This window comes from Salmo trutta, chromosome 10 (genome assembly GCF_901001165.1).
Source record: "Salmo trutta chromosome 10, fSalTru1.1, whole genome shotgun sequence".
Classification (NCBI taxonomy): Eukaryota; Metazoa; Chordata; class Actinopteri; order Salmoniformes; family Salmonidae; genus Salmo; species Salmo trutta.
This window is the reverse complement of record NC_042966.1, coordinates 43,851,564-43,867,824: the sequence shown is the minus strand read 5'-3', so window position 1 is coordinate 43,867,824 and position 16,261 is coordinate 43,851,564. Positions and strand designations below refer to the sequence as shown.

Below are 16,261 nucleotides of genomic sequence, written 5' to 3'. Positions count from 1 at the left end.
CAATACCGAAGGGTTTCGTTATCAGGAGTTACCTTCTGGGGGGAAGAGAATAAAGCAGAGGGAGCAGAGAAAGAGGCCGGACAAGAAGAAGGAACATTACAACCATTGGAGAGAATGGCTAGAGAGGCAGAGAATAACTCAAAGGAGAAAGAAAGGTGGGATGCAATGAAGGAAACACTCAGACACTCAGACAACATTAGACTCGACAACAGATGGCAGATTTCGTCAAAGAAACCCTGATAAGTCCAGTGTCTGTGGATCAGAGAGAGCAGGCAGAGGCAGAGGCAGAGAGAGACTGCTAGGCTTAGTACTAGAGCCTAAAACAGATGACAGGACAATAGACCTCAGGAAAGACTAAGGCAGACTCACAGACTGAGTCAAAGCATCAAACAGACTCACATACTGAGTCAAAGCATCAAACAGGCTCACAGACTGAGTCAAAGCATCGAACAAACTCACAGACTGAGTCAAAGCATCGAACAAACTCAGACTGAGTCAAAGCATCAAACAGACTCAGACTGAGTCAAAGCATCAAACAGACTCACAGACTGAGTCAAAGTATCAAACAAACTCACATACTGAGTCAAATCATCAAACAGACTCACAGACTGAGTCAAAGCATCAAACAAACTCACATACTGAGTCAACGCAACAAGCAGACTCACAGACTGAGTCAAAGCAACAAATAGACTCACAGACTGAGTCAAAGCATCGAACAAACTCACATACTGAGTCAACGCAACAAGCAGACTCACAGACTGAGTCAACGCAACAAACAGACTCACAGACTGAGTCAAAGCAACAAACAGACTCACAGACTGAGTCAACGCAACAAACAGACTCACAGACTGAGTCAAAGCAACAAACAGACTAAATCAAAGCAAGAAACCGACTCACAGACGAGTCAAAGCAACAGACAGATATGGCGTTAGACCAGAGCACAAGACAAACTCACAGAAAAAGAGGAGGAGGATGAAGATCAGATTTGGAGTTAAAGTCTCAGAGTCAGACATACACACAGAGATAAGCACAGATCTAGAGACAAAGCCAGAGTCAATGACACAGACAGAGATCCAGACAGGGATAGACAGAGAACCACAAGGCAGGAGTTCAGGTTACCAGGAACAGAGTCCCAAGGGACAGACAAGCTACAGCCACCTAACTACAGGCTCTCAGTGTGGGGATAGTCTTACCACCAGCCTGGCCCTGGGTTCATCTGCTCCCAGCCTGGCCTTAACCCTAACCCAGCCCCAACCCAGCCCCAGCCCCAAACCCTAACCCAGCCCCACCCCCTAACCCAGCCCCACCCCTAACACAGCCCCTAACCCAGCCCCAACCCCTAACCCAGCCCCACCCCCTAACCCACCCCCTAACCCATCCCCACCCCCTAACACAGCCCCTAACCCAGCCCCAACCCCTAACCCAGCCCCACCCCCTAACCCAACCCCAACCCCAACCCCAGCCCCTACCCCAACCCCTAACCCTAACCCTACCCCAACCCCAACCCCAACCCCTAACCCTACCCCAACCCCAACCCCAGCCCCAGCCCAAACCCCAACCCCAGTTCAGCCCCTACCCCAACCCCAACCCCAACCCCTACCCCAACCCCAACCCCAGCCCCAGCCCAAACCCCTACCCCAGTTCAGCCCCTACCCCAACCCCAACCCCAGCCCCAACCCCAGACCCTACCCCAGTTCAGCCCCTACCCCAGCCCCTACCCCAACCCCAGCCCCTAACCCAACCCCTACCCCAGCCCCAACCCCAACCCCAGTTCAGCCCCTACCCCAACCCCTAACCCCACACCCTACCCTAACCCCTACCCCTACCCCAACCCCAACCCCAGCCCCAACCCCGACCCCAGCCCCAACCCCAGCCCCTACCCCAGTTCAGCCCCAACCCCAACTCCTACCCCAACCCCTACCCCTAACCCAACCCCTACCCCAACCCCTAATCCAACCCCTACCCCAACCCCTACCCCAGCCCCAACCCCAGTTCAGCCCCTACCCCAACCCCTAACCCCACACCCTACCCCAACCCCTACCCCAACCCCAGCCCCAACCCCAGCCCCAGCCCCAACCCCAGCCCCTACCCCAGCCCCTACCCCAGACCCAACCCCAACCCCAACCCCTAACCCAACCCCTACCCCAACCCCTAATCCAACCCCTACCCAAACCCCTACCCCAGCCCCAACCCCAGCCCCTACCCCAGCCCCAACCCCAACCCCAACCCCAGCCCCTACCCCAGCCCCAACCCCAACCCCAGCCCCAACCCCAGCCCCAACTCCTACCCCCAACCACCAAGAGTCCCAGCAGCCAGCAGACCACAGCCAGACAGATGGCTTCTTCTCTCTGACTGAGGGTCATGAAACCACAGACCGGAACCACAGTGCAAAAGGGAGGGATTAATGATAATGACACAAATACATCTCCTGTGACATCTATCCAAAACCTCAGTTATTGATCATGATAGTAGTGCCAGCACCATCTCTGTACTCGGGTACTGATCAGAGATCAGAGATATAAAAAAAAAGAAACACAGGAAGAACATGTATTTCCTGTGAGGTTTGGAGCTGACCAACAGAAACTGGACCAGAGAAACACACACACACATTGGACCAGAGACACTTTCAGAACACACACTCCCAGAACCTAGCCTGTGCAGGAGAAAGGGAAGAAGAGGAGGAGAGGAAGAGGAAGAGGAGGAGAAGGAGGAGCAGGAGGAGGAGGAGAGGAAGAAGAGTGCCCTTGAAGAATCTTCAGTAGTGGCCGCTGCTGCTGCCGGCAATGCGTTGCCCCTGACAACACCCACGATGCCAGAAACGATAGAATGCGAGGGAGAGGGTAAAAAAAACAAGCCACCCGATTGGTCTGAGAGAGAGAGAGAGAGCAGCAGCAGCAACAGTTTCTGCTTCGGTGGTAGAATCAGAGTTGGCAGCATTGGGAGAAAGAGGAGGAGGTTTAGGTGGACTAGAGGAGAGTCTATTGGAGAGCTCTGCAGGAGAGGGACAGAGAGGAACAGCCCTCCTCCTCCCGGGGTGGCCAGACACACCCAGGGCTCTTTAATCTACACAGGGATTAAAGGTTCACCTCCACTCCTGGCTAAGGACACAAATACAGAGACGAGGGCTTGATCTGTATCGGACCAGGACTGCAGCAACAACACAGTGTCTCAAAACTCAGTGGGAGAGAGAGTGAACAGAAGGGAGGGAAGAAAGAGAGAGAGAGAGAGAGAGAGAGGGGGCAGCCTGAGCCTGCCTGTGGCACCCCTAGGACCGACACACTCTCTCCAGCCACGGAGAGAGAGAGAGGATATAGAAAAGGAGTCTGGACTACGGACAGTCCCACATCATCACAGATACCTCTCCCTCTCCCCTCGGGGGGAATCACTGGACGTAATTACCAGGAACACAACAGCGCTGCTACTGCTACCAGATTAGAGAGAGAGGAAGAGGAGGGAGAGGAAATAGGAGGAGGAGGGGTAGCTGGTGGAGGAGAGCAAGCTTCATTGAGCCATTCGACAGCGGCGGGTCCCCGGACTCTAGCGCTGACGTTCCTGTTCCTGTTAACTCACTACTACCGTCGCAGTGCTGCTGGGGTGATCTCATCATACCCTCCCCTACCTTAGCTACCGCTGACAGCATCACCTCTGCTGATCAGGTCTGTCTCTCTGTCTCTCTCTCTCTCTCTCTCTCTCACTCCACCGATACAGTGGCAGGACAACAGAGATTCAGCTCTGTCATCTCTCCCTCCCCTCCCTCTTTCTTTCTCCCTCCCACTCAGTCCGTCCAGCAAAAAGACAACAGAGATTCAGCTCTCTCATCTATCTCTCTCTCTCTCTTCTTCACTCTCAACTCAGCACCACTACTGAACAAGAACAAGGTAGTCTGTGTCTCCCTCAGCTTCTCAGGCAACCAGGAAACAGAGATTCAGCTCTCCTCTCATCTCCACTCTCCTCCTCTCTCTCTGCTGAGCACGACGAGTCCCAGGACAGCAACAACACAAAGAGAGGCACAGAGACCAAGGAGTCAGCAGATAACTCTCCATCTCAGCCACAGAGACCAGGAGAGAGAGACAGGGAAGGATCCCAGCAAAGCTTATCCGCCGTCTGCCTTCTCTTTTATCTCACCTCAGCCTCCGCTGGTCTTTCAGTTACAGCAGAGCTCGGCTTCAGTTGGGGAGCTACAATCAACAGGTCCACATCAACCACACCGGCACCACCTCAGAGGCTAAGGTTTCTGAGAGTGAAGCTACACACCTCAGGTCAGTACAGCCTCAGTCTTAAGACAGTGGTAGTGGTGTAGTGGAACCCTTCACTATGTCTGGAGTTATTAAGGTGTTCCAGCTAGCTGTGAGGGGCAACAGGAAACTGTTTTTCAATGACGCAGTGAAAGCTGATGATAGCTCCTCTATGAGCCTCCATTATGTTTTTGTCTCCCAACCTGCTACTGGACTGGACTTTGCCTTCCTGCCTCCACTGAATGTGCACGAGAACCTTCACCACCCAGTGAGTGAGGCTAGCTTCACCTCACACAACTTCCTCAGCGTCAAGAAGCCAGAGACCCCACCACCACAAAACCTGACCCGGCCACAGCCAGCTCTGCCTGGGGACAGACCACCACAAAACCTGACCCGACCACAGCCAGCTCTGCCTGGGGACAGACCACCACAAAACCTGACCCGACCACAGCCAGCTCTGCCTGGGGACAGACCACCACAAAACCTGACCCGACCACAGCCAGCTCTGCCTGGGGACAGACCACCACAAAACCTGACCCGACCACAGCCAGCTCTGCCTGGGGACAGACCACTAACCCTGACCCGACCACAGCCAGCTCTGCCTGGGGACGAACCACCAACCTTGACCCCACCACAGCCAGCTCTGCCTGGGGACAGACCCCTAACCCTGACCCCACCACAGCCAGCTCTGCCTGGGGACAGACCACCACAAAACCTGACCCCACCACAGCCAGCTCTGCCTGGGGACAGACCACCAACCCTGACCCCACCACAGCCAGCTCTGCCTGGGGACGGACCACTAACCCTGACCCCACCACAGCCAGCTCTGCCTGGGGACGGACCCCTAACCCTAACCCTGACCCCACCACAGCCAGCTCTGCCTGGGGACGGACCCCTAACCCTGACCCCACCACAGCCAGCTCTGCCTGTTGACGGACCCCTAACCCTAACCCCACCACAGCCAGCTCTGCCTGGGGACGGACCCCTAACCCTGACCCCACCACAGCCAGCTCTGCCTGGGGACAGACTAACCCTGACCCCTCCTGACCTCCTTAGGGAGCCTAAGGAGAAGACCCAGACAAGTAGAACGGTTAAAGGGTCAGAGGTCAAGGTCTCAGAGAGAGAAAAGGAGGATGGAGAAAATCAGAATGGTGGAAGGAAGCATGGAGGAACCTCCTCTCCACTAACTACTCTCAGTATAGTTTCTGGGGAACCTGCCCCAGACCCAGACCCAGTCCCAGACCCAGACCCAGACTCAAACCCAGTCCCAGTCCCAGACCCAGACTCAGTCCCAGTCCCAGACCCAGTCCCAGACTCAGGCCCAGTCCCAGACCCAGACCCAGACCCAGTCCCAGATCCAGTCCCAGTCCCAGACCCAGACCCAGACTCAGTCCCAGACCCAGTCCCAGACCCAGTCCCAGACCCAGACCCAGTCCCAGTCCCAGTCCCAGATCCAGTCCCAGTCCCAGACTCAGTCCCAGTCCCAGACTCAGTCCCAGACTCAGTCCCAGACCCAGACTCAGTCCCAGTCCCAGACCCAGACTCAGTCCCAGTCCCAGTCCCATACTCAGTCCCATACTCAGTCCCATACTCAGTCCCAGACTCAGTCCCAGACTCAGAACAGGCAGATATCAAAATTCCTAACCAGTCTTCTTTAGATCCTATGAAGGGTAAAGAGGGGCCTCAGAGTTCCAGAGACTCTCCCTCTGAGTCTGAGACTGTGCCTGTTGCTAAGCCTGGATCTCAGCCAGTCACTAAGGCTCTTGTTCCAGTGGAAACTGTCTTTGACCTGCCCTCCGTTTCACTGAGTGATCAGACTGATAGTAATGAGCTCATAACGATACTGAAGCGTCCAGGTCCCATGCTGAGTCACTTGGAGTTCATCAATGACTGTGACGTTTCACCTCCTGGACTCTGGGACTGTCATGGTGGCGGTCACTATGACAGCATTGCACTTCCTGATCATGTGACAGGGGAAATGACATCACTTCCTGATCAGGTGACAGGGGAAATGAGACAGGCAGCATCTGTAATACTGGATTCAGAGTACAGAGATTACCTGAGACACAGGGAGGACGAGTATGAAACTGGTGACTGTGGTGACAAAGGACCACTGGCTGAAAAGGTTAAAGAGAAGGTTGGCGAGAAGCTTCTAGAACAAGTCCCCATCTCTGAATCACCATCTCAGCTTCAGGCTACAACAGTATCAACAGCTGGATATGATAACACCATTCCCCTACATGTATTTAACATTGGAGCTGAGTCCGAGGTAGAAGAGCCTGTCAGGGTAAATCTATTCCGTAGTGCTGTGTCCATTAAAGATGATGTCATCAATGTGGGTTTGTCCATTAACGATGACAGCCCAACACCCAGTGCTGAGCAGCCAATCAGCAGCCAGCCTCATAATGTAAACACAAAGGACAAACGGGGAGACAAACAGAAAGACGAGAGGAAGAGGAAGGACGAGAGGAGACAAAATGAAACGGAAGACGAAGACAAAAAGGGAGATCAGAATCTCTCTCATAAACGACAGGAAATAGAGGATGACAAGCAGAAAGGAAAATGGAATCAGACGAGTAAACAACAAGAGAGTAGTGAGACTGATACAAAAACAGGACAGGAAATCCGAGGCACCAGATATCATTCAGAACAGAAACAGACACAGATAGAGTCACAAATAGTGTCTGTGCTGGACCAGAGAGACGAGAATAGTGGAAGACCAGGTAAAGGAGAGGAGAAGGCTGGGGCCTCATTTAGCCTCCGCCTGGCTCCTCCAGGGTCGTCTAAGGACGTGTTATGTTGCAGTGGAGACTCTTTCCATTTATCCTCTCCCTCTGTGATAGAACAAAGTCTCTACCCCATGCTGCCTGTGCCAGCAACAGTACCAACAGAACCCTGCGCTGAGAGGGACCCCTCTGTACCTGATTTGACTGAAAATGCAGCTCTTAGTCAATCAGATTCAGCGATTCTTCCAAAACGTTCCGCTCAGCAACAAGAAAGAGAACATGAAGAGCAGCAGGAGAGGCCAGGATCCAGTCCCGCCTCAGACAACGTTTCAGACGGTTTAGAAACAGACAACGAACGCACAGCGTTACTCACAACTTCACCACTATTGCCGGGGGTAACACAGGGAACAGAGAGGACCCTGGGAGGATTGAGTCAGGGAGAGAACAGGAAGTCAGGTGATGGCAGCTATGTCACCGATGGAGGGAAAGGTGGAGAAATAGGTGGAGAGAAAGATGGAGAGAAAGGACCAGACACAGAGGAGGGAGAGGGGAAAAGGACTTATACTGTAGAGGACTATAGTTTCAACCGTGGTCATGAAGGAATCAATATATCCTCTCATAGTCACCATCGTTTCATTTTAGACTGGGGTAGTGGGGATGTTGAGAGAGACAACAACACAGGGACTGCAGTTGAAGTCCCTGTTGGTAGGGAAAAAAGACAGGACACAGATAAAAACCAAAGCACCGGACCAGGAGAAGTCACCGTCCTGTCTGTTTTCGACAGTTCAGATCTCGAGGGTCTGTCGATGAAGGAGCGTGTGGAGGTTAAAGGTCAGAGAACTGACGCTATAACACCGGTTTGTGAAGACGGACACAGCGAAACAGAGACTGCAGAGAACTCTGCAGCCCCTGTCGGAACGGATACACACCGAGACGAAACCACACCGCTGGAATGTCCCGTCTCACCGTCATTATGTTCACAGGGAAGGGTCAGCAGCGAGGGGCACGGGGTTCACAAGGAGGAGAACATAAAACGTAATCCAGACAAGGAGGCCAAACCTAACCCAGTCTCAGACCACCAGACCAAAGGTACTGTCCCTGTCAAACTGATCCCAGACCAGTTCACAGACACTCCTGTCATAATGGTTGACGCTCACCCTGTCCAGGTCAATATCGAAGCCTCTGTACAGGATGCAGAATACAACGCAGTTCAGCCATTGTCGGTTCATGACGTGGTCAAAACCAGAAACATTTGTGGAACTCAGGAGAGTACTGGTCCAAATGACGACCCTGATCCTGAGCCTCGTGGGGTCCAGAAGGCCTTCAGCACGACAACAACAACAACAACCACAGAAAGCCCCACAGCAGTACAACTAGCTGACTCAGAGAGAAAGGCCACAGAAAGCCCCACAGTAATACAACTAGCTGCCTCAAAGAGAGAGGCCACAGAAAGCCCCACAGTAATACAACTAGCTGACTCAGAGAGAGAGGCCACAGAAAGCCCCACAGTAATACAACTAGCTGACTCAGAGAGAGAGGCCACAGAAAGCCCCACAGTAATACAACTAGCTGCCTCAGAGAGAGAGGCCACGGAGGAGAATATTGAGGCCTTGAACAGGAAGAAAGAGAGGAAACAAAAGCAGAAGAAAAAGGAGGAGGAAAAACAGACTGGTTCCACCCCAGAACAGACTGGTCCTACCCCAGAACAGAAAGAGATGTCAGTTACTGGGTCTACCACAGAACCACAGACAGAACCACAGATAGACCAGTTGGCTGCTCTCAGATCCGTATCTCAGTCCGACCAACAGAACCCAACGCAGTCACCTGAGAGAACTGCAGCACCCAGGTACTGCATTCTGCACTGTACATAGAGTGTGTGTGTGTGTGTGTGTGTGTGTGTGTGTGTGTGTGTGTGTGTGTGTATACGTGTTTGTGTTTGTGTCTGTTGTTACACAGCCGTCTTCTAATTGTCGTTATCGCGGTCTATAACGCTCCTCCGTCAAGCCCTCTGTAGACTTATTAACGGTTATTTTATAAATACGGGTTACAGCATCAGAAAGGACAACGCCACAGCCTGTTCATTTGTTATTATATGATAATAAACTATAGTTACGCTGTACATCATGTTGTGTTGTGTTGTGATGGAATCAGAGAGGACAGTAAAAAGAAAGCTTGTTTGTTATAAATACATCCCCCTCTCACATATCACAGTCATCATTCAGTAGCGTTAGCATACTACAGAAACACACACACACCTACACGTTATGTATTTATAACTATGGAGAGAGGCATTGTGGGCTTTTCAATAATGCTTCTCACCAGCAGATCTTGGAAACTTTCTCTTTTCTGGTTGAAAAAGAGAAAATGTCTGCTGTTTAAAATTATCACATTTTATGGACATTTTAAAAGAAGTGTGTTAACTTATGTATATTTTTTTGTCATTTTGATATTTAAATCGTTTCTAGTAAGTGAATGTCTCAGGAATAGTTGTCAGTACTGTTGTATTTTATTCACCGTAAATAAGAGCTATGTTTTCTACCTCCTGTACCCATTGACTGTAATGTTAATGTTTTCACCTACTGTACCCATTGACTGTAATGTTAATGTTTTCTACCTCCTGTACCCATTGACTATAATGTTAATGTTTCTTACCTCCTGTACCCATTGACTGTAATGTTAATGTTTCCACCTCCTGTACCCATTGACTGTAATGTTAATGTTTTCACCTCCTGTACCCATTGACTGTAATGTTAATGTTTCCACCTCCTGTAGCCATTGACTGTAATGTTAATGTTTTCCACCTACTGTACCCATTGACTGTAATGTTAATGTTTTCCACCTACTGTACCCATTGACTGTAATGTTAATGTTTTCCACCTACTGTACACATTGACTGTAATATTCATGTTTTCATATTTACTTTCTAATGACCACTACAGAGGACAATTTTGCCAATAAAATATAAATAACACCAAAAAATAAATAATAATAATCTTAGGAACATGTTTATTTTTTTTCACCCCAAAACGTATGTTATGTAAAAAAAAATATATATAAATACTCAAACTAATAAATTCCCCACACACACATTGCGGACTGCGGAGATAATTTTAAAAAACGTTTTAGAGTTAATTTAGTGCAATTCTACACGTTTTGCCATGGGGTGTAGAGATAACACTGCAGTTTTAAAGCAAGTTTGCTGAAACTCTACTCATTTTGCCATGGGGCGGAGAGGTAACGCTGCAGTTTTAAAGCAAGTTTGCTGAAACTCTACTCATTTTGCCATGGGGCAGAGAGGTAACGCTGCAGTTTTAAAGCAAGTTTGCTGAAACTCTACTCATTTTGCCATGGGGCGGAGAGGTAAATGAGCTGTTCTGAAAGTATTCACACCCTTTTACTTATTCCACATTTTTGTTGTTACAGCTTGAATTCAAAATGGTATAAATATATATTTTATCTGTCACCCATCTACACACAATACCTCATAATGACAAATTGAAAACATGTTTTTAGAAATGTTTGTGAATGTATTGAAAATGAAATACAGAAATATCTAATTTACATTACTATTTACATCCCTGAATAAATACATGTTAGAATCACCTTTGGCAGTGATTACAGCTGTGAGGCTTTCTGGGTAAGTCTCTCTAAAAGCTTTGCACACCTGGATTGTATAATATTTGCACATTAATATAAAAAAAAATCTTCAAGCTCTGTCAAGTTGGTGGTTGATCATTGCTAGACAGCCACTTTCAAGTCTTGCAATAGATTTGTCAAGCTGGTTTAAGTCAAAGTTGTATCTTGGCAACTCAGGAACATTCAATGTCGTCTTGGTAAGCTAGTCCAGTGTAGATTTGGCCTTGTGTTTTAGGTTATTGTCCTGCTGAAAGGTGAATTTGTCTCCCAGTGTCTGTTGGAAAGCAGACTGAACCAGGTTTTCCTCTAGGATTTTGTCTGTGCTTAACTCCGTTCTGTTTCTTTTTATCCTAAAAAACTCCCTAGTCCTTTCCGGTGACAAGCATACCCATAACATGATGCAGTCACCACCATGCTTGAAAATATGAAGAGTGGTACTCAGTGATATGTTGTGTTGAATTTGCTCCAAACATAACGCTTTGTATTCAGGACATAAAGTGAATTTCTTTGCTACAATTGTTTCCTTCTTCTCACTCTGTCGTTTAGGTTAGGATTGTGGAGTTTCTACATTATTAATCTATCCTCAGTTTTTCTCCTATCACAACCATTCAACTCTGTAACTGTTTTAAAGTCACCATTGACGTCATGTGGAAATCCCTGAGCGGTTTCCTTCCTCTACCGGCAACTGAGTTAGGAAGGACGCCTGTATCTTTGTAGTGACTGGGTGAATTGAGTGCACTACATACGGAATAGGTTGCAATTTGTGATTCAGCCTCTGTGGTTGAATTATAATGGAGGTCAATGGAGAGAACTGTAGTACTATTATATCCAATGGGATGACATCAGTAGTGACATCATTCTCCCCTGTCCTCTGGGACTAGAATAGGGCTATTCTCACAGGGGAGAATGCAGCCGTTGTTGTTTCACTGTTGAAACAACAACAAACACACACACAAGTGCATACACACACACACACACACACACACACACACACACACACACACACACACACACACACACACACACACACACACACACACACACACACACACACACACACACACACATATATAGAACATTTGCATGTACACTACCGTTCAAAATTCTGGGGAACTGGCAGCTTCATTAAATAGTATCCGCAAAACACCAGTCTCAACGTCAATAGTGAAGAGGCGACTTCGGGATGCTGGCCTTCTAGGCAGAGTTGCAAAGAAAAAGCCATATCTCAGACTGGCCAATAAAAATAAAAGATTAAAATGGGCAAAAGAACACAGACACTGGACAGAGGAACTCTGCCTAGAAGGCCAGCATCCCGGAGTCACCTCTTCACTATTGACGTTGAGACTGGGGTTTTGTGGGTACTATTTAATGAAGCTGCCAGTTAAGGACTTGTGAGGCATCTGTTTCTCAAACTAGACACTAAATGTACTTGGACTCTTGCTCAGTTGTGCACCGGGGCCTCCCACTCCTCTTTCTATTCTGGTTAGAGCCAGTTTGCGCTGTTCTGTGAAGGGAGTAGTACACAGCGTTGTACGAGATCTTCAGTTTCTTGGCAATTTCTCGCATGTAATAGCCTTCATTTCTCAGAACAATAATAGACTGACTGGTTTCAGAAGACAGTCTTTGTTTCTGGCCATTTTGAGCCTGTAATCAAACCCACAAATGCTGATGCTCCAGATACGCAACTAGTCTAAAGAAGGCCAGTTTTATTGCTTCTTTAATCAGACAACAGTTTTCAGCTGTGCTAACATAATTGCAAAAGGGTTTTCGAATGATAAATTAGCCTTTTAAAATTATAAACTTGAATTAGCTAACACAACATGCCATTGGAACACAGGAGTGATGGTTGCTGATAATGGGTCTCTGTACGCCTATGTAGATATTCCATTAAGAATCTGCCGTTTCCAGCAACAATAGTCATTTACAACATTAACAATGTCTACACTGTATTTCTGATCAATTTGATGTTATTTTAGATGGACAAAAAATGTGCTTTTCTTTGACCCCAAACTTTTGAACGATAGTGTATATGTATTCTATATGTTTTCCGTATATGACAACAATATTACCTCTGTCTCATTTTAAACCCTCTTCTACTTTTCAGAACCTTCCAGCCTCTGGAGCCTTTGGAGTCTCCTGTAGCAGAGTTTCATACCCTCTCTGAAGAGGCAGCCACCCCTCTGGGCCAGAGAGAAGACACACTAGCGAAGGAAGAGGAGCTACCAGGACAGGAGAAGACAATTCCTCCACCAGGACAGGAGCTACCAGGACAGGAGAAACCAGAACAAGAGAAGACATTTCCTCAACCAGGACAAGAGAAGACCTTTCCTCCACCAGAACAGAAGCTACCAGGACAGGAGAAGACATTTCCTCCACCAGGACAGGAGAAGACCTTTCCTCCACCAGGACAGGAGCTACCAGGACAAGAGAAGACCATTCCTCTACCAGGGCAGGACAGTGGGTGAGTTCACAGACCCATGACTAACATCATAGCTCTTCAGATATGTATTTCTTCTCTTTCCTTTTCAGGTTGATGAAGCCTGGTCTTTGTTGTCTAATGGGCAGCAGCTACAGTAATTAGGCACTCTGTCTGTCTGTCTGTCTGTCTGTCTGTCTGTCTGTCTGTCTGTCTGTCTGTCTGTCTGTCTGTCTGTCTGTCTGTCTGTCTGTCTGTCTGTCTGTCTGTCTGTCTGTCTGTCTGTCTCACTGAGGGAACAACATTTGTATTTGTATTTATTATGGATCCCCATTAGCTGCTCCCTCAGGCCCCTATTCCACCATCACCACATATCTACAGTCGTGGCCAAAAGTGTTGAGAATGACATAAATATTAATTTTCACAAAGTCTGCTGCTTCAGTGTCTTTAGATATTTTTGTCAGATGTTACTATGGAATACTGAAGTATAATTACAAGCACTTCATAAGTGTCAAAGGCTTTTATTGACAATTACATGAAGTTGATGCAGAATCAATATTTGCAGTGTTGACCCTTCTTTTTCAAGACCTCTGCAATCCGCCCTGGCATGCTGTCAATTAACTTCTGGGCCACATCCTGACTGATGGCAGCCCAGTCTTGCATAATCAATGCTTGGAGTTTGTCAGAATTTGTGGGTTTTTGTTTGTCCACCTGCCTCTTGAGGATTGACCACAAGTTCTCAATGGGATTAAGGTCTGGGGAGCTTCCTGGCCATGGACCCAAAATATTGATGTTTTGTTCCCCGAGCCACTTAGCCTTCTGGCAAGGTGCTCCATCATGCTGGAAAAGGCATTGTTCGTCACTAAACTGTTCCTCGATGGTTGGGAGAAGTTGCTCTCGGAGGATGAGTTGTTACAATTCTTCGGCAAAATTGTGAGTGAGACCACTCCCTTGGCTGAGAAGCAACCCCACACATGAATGGTCTCAGGATGCTTTACTGTTGGCATGACACAGGACTGATGGTAGCGCTCACCTTGTCTTCTCCGGACAAGCTTTTTTCCGGATGCCCCAAACAATCGGAAAGGGGATTCATCAGAGAAAATGACTTTACCCCAGTCCTCAGCAGTCCAATCCCTGTACCTTTTGCAGAATATCAGTCTGTCCCTGATGTTTTTCCTGGAGAGAAGTGGCTTCTTTGCTGCCCTTCTTGACACCAGGCCATCCTCCAAAAGGCAAGGCCATGCTGACTGAGTCTGTACACAGTCGAAGCTTTGGGTCAGTCACAGTTGTCAGGTATTCCAGTTCGCTCTGTTTTTTCTTCAAAGACCTCTGCATTTGGATGGGGGGGGCTGTGAAATTCTCCTGTTGGACTCACATCTCTCACTTCACACCTCAGTGCTAATTGAAGTTGCAGTCAGATCTGTTCTGTCCTAGCAAACTGGGTAGCGTTAACTTAACATTCAGTCCATCTCTCTCTCTCTCTCTCTCTCTCTCTCTCTCTCTCTCTCTCTCTCTCTCTCTCTCTCTCTCTGTTTCTCTGTTTCTCTCTCTCTCTCTCTCTCTCTCTCTCTCTCTCTCTCTCTCTCTCTCTCTCTCTCTCTCTGTTTCTCTCTATGTGTGTGGTGTATATAATAATCTCGTTAGTGGAAACAAAGACTGTTCTCAGAGAGGAAGAGAGAGGAGGAGAGACGGAGTGAGGGGAGGAAGGAGAGGACGGGGTGAGGGGAGGGAGATAGAAGAGGAGAGGAGAGGACGGGGGAGTGAGGGGAGGGAGGAGAGGACGGGGTGAGGGGAGGGAGAGAGAAGAGGAGAGGACAGGGGCGAGGGGAGGGAGAGGAGTAGAAGACAGGGTGGTGAGGGGAGGGAGATAGGAGAGGACAGGAGGACGAGGGGAGGGAGAGAGACTAAATAATACAAACAGATAGATATGTAGATTATTACTTTATACATACCAGTTGAAGTCAGAAAGTTACATACACTTTGGTTGGAATCATTAAAACTCATATTTCAACCACTCCACAAATTTCTTGTTTACAAACTATAGTTTTGACAAGTTGGTTAGGACATCTACTTTGTGCAGGACACAAGTAATTTGTCCTACAATTTTTTAAAGACAGATTATTTCACTTACTATTCACTGTGTCACAATTCCAGTGGGTCAGAAGGTTACATACACTAACTTGACTGTGCCTTTAAACAGCTTGGAAAATTCCAGAAAATGATGTCATGGCTTTAGAAGCTTCTGATAGGCTAATTGACATCATTTGAGTCAATTGAAGGTGTATGTGGATGTATTTTAAGGCCTACCTTCAAACTCAATGCCTCTTTGCTTGATATCATGGGAAAATCAAAAGAAATCAGCCAAAGACTTCAGAAAATAAGATTGTGGACCTCCACAAGTCTGGTTCATCCTTGGGAGCAATTTCCAAATGCCTGAAGGTACCACATTCATCTGTACCAACAATAGTACGAAAGTATAAACACCATGGGACCATGCAGCCGTCATACCGCTCAGGAAGGAGACGCATTCTGTCTCCTAGAGATGAACGTACTTTAGTGCGAAAAGTGCAAATCAACCAAAGAACAACAGCAAAGGACCTTGTGAAGATGCTGGAGGAAACAGGTACAAAAGTATCTATATCCACAGTAAAACGAGTCCTATATCAACATAACCTGAAAGGCCGCTCAGCAAGGAAGAAGCCACTGCTCCAAAACCGCCATAGAAAAGCCAGACTATGGTTTGCAACTGCACATGGGGACAAAGATTGTACTTTTTGGAGAAATGTCCTCTGGTCTGATGAAATAAAAATAGAACTGTTTGGCCATAATGACCATCATTATGTTTGGGGGAAAAAGGGGGAGGCTTGCAAGCCAAAGAACACCATCCCAACCGTGAAGCACAGGGGTGGCAGCATCATGTTGTGGGGGTGCTTTGCTGCAGGAGGGACTGGTGCACTTCACAAAATAGATGGCATCATGAGGAATTAAAATTATGTGCATATATTGAAACAACATCTCAAAACATCAGTCAGGAAGTTAAAGCTTGGTCGCAAATGGGTCTTCCAAATGGACAATGCAAGCATACTTCCAAAGTTGTGGCAAAATGGATTAAACTGGGGTATGTGGGATGCTAGAAATATATATATGTATATAGAAATATATATATATATATATATGTATATATATATATATATGTATATAGAAATATATATATGTATTATATATACAGTTGAAGTCGGAAGTTTACA

At 47.8% G+C, this 16,261-nt stretch overlaps 1 protein-coding gene across 1 annotated transcript in view; it reads left to right on the top strand.

The window, feature by feature from the left end:
- LOC115200902 (proteoglycan 4) overlaps nt 1-16,261 on the top strand; it is a 155,040-nt gene that overhangs the window by 49,788 nt on the left and 88,991 nt on the right. Inside the window, exon 4 of the mRNA XM_029764015.1 lies at nt 12,702-13,058. Within this exon, the coding sequence (XP_029619875.1) occupies nt 12,702-13,058 (357 nt within the window). The remainder of the gene's footprint in view (nt 1-12,701; nt 13,059-16,261) is intronic.